The sequence below is a fragment of the Eptatretus burgeri genome, chromosome 9 (assembly GCF_056783735.1).
Source record: "Eptatretus burgeri isolate ZD-2024b chromosome 9, Ebu_testis_v1, whole genome shotgun sequence".
Taxonomy (NCBI): domain Eukaryota; kingdom Metazoa; phylum Chordata; class Myxini; order Myxiniformes; family Myxinidae; genus Eptatretus; species Eptatretus burgeri.
Genome location: NC_140969.1, coordinates 8,710,620 through 8,715,619, shown reverse-complemented (window position 1 = coordinate 8,715,619; position 5,000 = coordinate 8,710,620). Strand labels below are relative to the sequence as shown.

The 5,000-nt window shown below is 43.3% G+C and overlaps 1 protein-coding gene across 11 annotated transcripts in view; it reads right to left on the bottom strand.

Moving 5' to 3' along the window:
- Positions 1–5,000, bottom strand: part of LOC147019490 (neuronal cell adhesion molecule-like) — a 320,000-nt gene that overhangs the window by 35,405 nt on the left and 279,595 nt on the right. For all 11 annotated transcript variants that reach the window (XM_085894024.1, XM_085894028.1, XM_085894023.1 and 8 more), the window contains one exon: positions 2,930–3,119. In XM_085894024.1, coding sequence (XP_085750150.1) covers positions 2,930–3,119 — 190 coding nt within the window. The remainder of the gene's footprint in view (positions 1–2,929; positions 3,120–5,000) is intronic.

The following is a 5,000-nucleotide window of genomic DNA, read 5'->3' as shown; positions in this document are numbered from 1 at the left end:
ATTTGGAAATATCACACACCGGTGAGTTATCTATACAAATAAACAGTGTCAGTGTCAAATAGTGTCAAATCAAACAGTGTCAGTGTCAAACAGTGTCAAATAAACAAAGGTCAGTGTGTGTGTGTCTCCTCCGTAACTCCAAAACCATGAAACCGAGCAGCCTGAAACTTTGCATGCACACCAAGAAAACTCTAAGGAAGAGCAAGACTGAAAATAGTGTGTTTGGGTTAATTAAACCACACCTTTTGAAGATAATTAACGTCCTTATTTAATTATATTCTTCACCAGGCACATCATCGGCTATCTCGCTCTTTGGGGTCTTAAGGCTGGGCTCATCGGCCACAGGGGTAACTTTGATGGGGTCTGAAGCCGCCATGTTTTTTTGGCCTGCTCAACCATGCCTTGAATTGGAACAGGCCGCAACGATTCTTAATGATCAAGTTTTTTTTTTTTTCACTTTCCTCACTTATATTACCGAAAGCCTGTTCATCACAGCTACAAATCGCTGGGTACATTGCAGTGCTTACAAACACCCGGAGAAGGCAGCGTTCGTTGCTTTATTTCATATCTGCACATGCGATCACCACGAGAATCTCGTAAACTATGCAGAATTACAAAATTTAAGCTCCAGAATTGAACCTACAAGTCGTTCTGACTCATAAGAAAGTGATCATTTGGCCAATTCGGAGATATTTGATTTCATCCAATTCGGATTTCGGGTGTTTCCGGAGTCTAGGAGGTGTATGTTTAATATGACGGTTCGGTGATTGCTAATTGCGTGCCAAGCGAGCCGTTTATTATCAACTGTTTCATTGGAGTGCTTAAGCCACTTGGCAAATGCTCTACAACATTCGCACTCTCACTGAATACTATATGTCGATTGACTTGAGCAAAGTGTAGGGGCACTCGTGTGCGTTGTTGGACACTTGGTGTTCTGCGGTTAAACAGGCAGTGGCTGGCTCACTGAAAATGTGAAATTAAATATTCCTCAACATTCACCTTTTTGTTCTTCAATTATCAGAACCGTCACTTTGGCACATAAATAAATACAAATAAAAATTAAACGTTTCGCTTTTAAAAGTTTCTTCAACTGTTCCGTGGAATGATTGGTGAAGCCACTTGTCGCGTGTTCTTCAAGTTTCAATTGTGAGACCGCAGTTCTATACCGGAGGTAAGAAGGCAAAATAAATTAAATGATCACAATGAGTAAAAAACATCTTTTCAGTTTTGAAGGAAGGAATCGCCACATCGCGGCAGGAAAGCTGAGAGGTACGCATGCTCACTCTGTGTGGCCTGGATTTGAATCCTGATCCAGCTATAAACTGTCATCCCGGTGTTTCACAAGCAGGGTGATTCATCAATGTGTGTCGCCTCTTCGATGGACGATAAACTGGGCGTCATCTGCCGGAATCCCTCACCACTCTCCCTTTCTCTCCCTCCCAACCCTTCCCCTCTCTCCCACCCCTCTCCCTCTATCTCTCTCTGACCTCCCCTCCCCCACTTTCCTCTTCCCTCCCTCTCTCCCCAACCCTCTATCTCTCTCTCCCAACCCTCCCCCTGGTCCCCCACTCTTCTCTCTCTGTTGAGGGGACTGTAGCATGTACGAATCAGATTTGGAGTGAACCGACCGGTGGGATGCAAAGGTCGCTGCATGTAGGAGCATGCATGCATGTAGGCAGACCTTTTGCATGTAGGCAGGAAGATAGTGTGGATTGTAAATGCTCCCAGCCCAGGTGTCAAACTGTGTGTGTGTGTGTGTGTGTGTGTGTGTGTGTGTGTGTGTGTGTGTGTGTGTGTGTGTGTGTGTGTTCATGCATGCGTGCAAGTTATTGTTGTTGCCTGCTATCTCCACATGTGGGTGGGTTTCATCAGGAGGTGAAACAGAGACCTACTTGGTCTCAAAGTATCCAACTCCGTGTATGTGTGTGTGTGTGTGTGTGTGTGTGTGTGTGTGTGTGTGTGTGTGTGTGTGTGTGTGTGTGTGCGTGTGCGTGTGTGTGTGTGTGTGTGTGTGTGTGTGTGTGTGTGTGTGTGTTATTGATTGGTATCTACATATGTGGGTTTCAGAATGGAATATGGAATGGAGTCCTCCCAGGGTGGGCGGTTCTCAAAGTTTTCTTTTCTCAAAGTTTTGTGCCGAGGGCTCTCGTCAGGATCGTCACTGAGCCCTGGACAGCTTCCAACTGTTGTTCGTTTGTAATAATATTTCCAGGGATGGTTTTTAATATCTCTGTGACATTCTTTATCATCATTCCTGTAGCTCCAACTATCACTGGTACAACTTTAGCATTCTTCAGCTTCCAGGATCTTTTCACTTCATTCTTGAGGTCTTGGTATTTAGTCATTTTCTTGATTTCTGCATCGGTAGTCCAAAATCACTGGTATCAACACCTCAATTAGCAATCCCTTCTTCCATTTTTGTGCCTAAGTACGATATCTGGTTGCAACGCTTTGTTTTCGATGTTCACGTTCGATGGGATTACTAGGTCATGCTTGAGAGGTACTTCCAAGTTTTCAGTGGTTGTAAGCCATACCGTATTGCCCTCCCAAAATCTTGCCTTCATTTTCACTTCTGGCCCTTTATCGCCCCTCTTCTCTCAATTACGGAAACACAGCTCCAAGTCTGTCAGTGATGTTCTTTCCTCCAGCCATTTCAGCTATATTTTTTTGAATGTGTTTGGCAAGTGTCATTATTTCTGATCTTCGGCCATCACCTCTTATAATATGCAAATCTTGAACTTTGCATCAACAAATAGCAAAAAATATGAAGTTGCTGAATGCAGTCAGCTATTACACTCCACATATGAGAATGATGGAATAAGTAAAACCTTGTAAGGATAAAAAATTAACCAGTGTGTATGACAATAAATCACAAACAGTGTGGGCAAGTATTCTTGCAATTTCAAATCCAATCCACATGTTTACACACCTCCCTCAGGTGTTCGAAAAAGCTGTGTGATGCTGGGAGGCCCATCATATTTGCCATTGTAGACATGCACAGTGAAGCTGTACACACTGTAGGGTCGCAGGTTTGGCAGCAAGCCCTGGGTAACCGGCCCAGGAAAGGACATGATGTTTGGTGCTGAATTGTCATCAAGACCACTGATCCAATACGACACCTGTGCCAGTTAATGGAGGACAAAGTACACTTTACAAGAGATTCAGAAACTTTTGAAGGATGTTGCAAGAAAAAACAGTAATCATAAGGTGCAGTGTCCATTTCGTTTCACAAAAACGTATTTATTGCCTCCTTATTTTCAAACACAATCATTCTGTAGTTTATATAATTCTCGCCCAGGTTAACATTCCGAAAAAGTCAGCAAAATTGTGAGATACAGAAGAGAATTTTAAAACACAATAAAATCGACGTTTACTCAAAAGACACAAAGGGGCAAAAATTCAAACATTTCAGCCACAGGGAGGCCTTCATCAGCTAATACAGGCCATGTGCATTCACTGCATTCAGATGTTAAATTCCCTTTTTGAAGAGCAGAGTAATTACAGGCTTGCTATATGACCTCGGCCATCGATACGGAAAAAACCTCCAGTCGGTTGTATTTTGCCTTCTCCGATCCACGATTGTCACAGTTTTGGTGATTAAGGAGTCTCTCAACTAGAAACTGCACTTTGCAGAATAAAGATTGTTTATTGGCAATGACACGATTCTCTAAACCCTCAATTTGAGGTCAATCGTGCCATCGATGTATTTAATAGGTTAATAATATGTATGCTACAATACGTCAAAGCACCCCAACTCCCCCACCATACTGATCCGTGATGGCAAATATTCATGGCACCAGGGTGAGAGCTCCTGACTATCTAGGACCGCTCACAGACAGACAAACAAACAGACAGGGGTGAAAACATAACCTCCATCTACCTTCGGTAGTGGAGGTCACGAGCATGTCTGGTATTCCTAAGATTTTATTCAAACACCAAAAAGCACAGTTGAGATTATTCGACCACTGAACATTGTTGTTACCCTGAAAAATTTGAAATACAGTATAAAAGCTAAATATGTTTGCAGGTGAAGCTGCACTCTATTACTATAAGGAGCACATCATCAGTGCGTCCAAATAGTGTCACGCTTTATTCTAAATGGTTTCTGCTGTTTGTTGTGCAACGATCAAAATGGTTCCGGTGGAATAAGCTGATAATTCATTGACTTGGAACAAAAGTTACAAAGTTGTAAAACGTTGTGTCTGTTGAAACATAAAAATGCCTTTTATCAGGATTTGGAGTTTAATGTAACGGTTCCAACAGTACCATTTTATTACTCGACGACATCAGGAAACCTTTAGGATAAAGCATGACGGACATGGAAGCAGCAAACAAATTTATATATTGTACAGTAATACTTCTCAGCGCAATATAAAACGAGGAAGAGCAATCAGACGTTGCAGACCCTCACCAGGACTTGTTTTGTGTGGTTTTGCTGATGTTTTTTTTTTTTTTGTATACCTTGTCGAGACTCGTTTGAGAGATAACACACAACGCACAGCAAGGGGGGCATGAGACAAGAGGGGAGGGAGAGGGAAGGACAAAAGAGTGGGGAACAGAGACATTCGGAGATCTGTGGAAGGGAGAGGCATGGGACGGGGAACATGGGGAATAGAAGATGGACATTGCAGGGACTTTCAGGAAGGAAAGCAGGGAATTTGAAGGAGGTGGGCTTAGGTGGATTATCGGGGGTAGAAAAGATCGAGGATTTGGATGGGGGATGATAAGAGGTGGTGGTGAACAGCTGTTTTGAAGGCCTGGAGGGAAGAATGGGAAAGAATAGAGTGAGGGAGTTTATTCCAAAGGTGGGAAAAAAGAAGAATGAAAGAGTGAAGGTGAGCAGTGATTCGTGATTTTGGTAGTTTTACCAGAAGGGGGTTGTTAGCGGACCTGGAGCACACTGCGGAAATTGGGTGGGGACAAATCGCAGAGAGAGAGCAGGGGGGGACGAGGCTGGAGAGGAGACGGTAGAAGACAGAAAGATCACCGACCAACCTGCG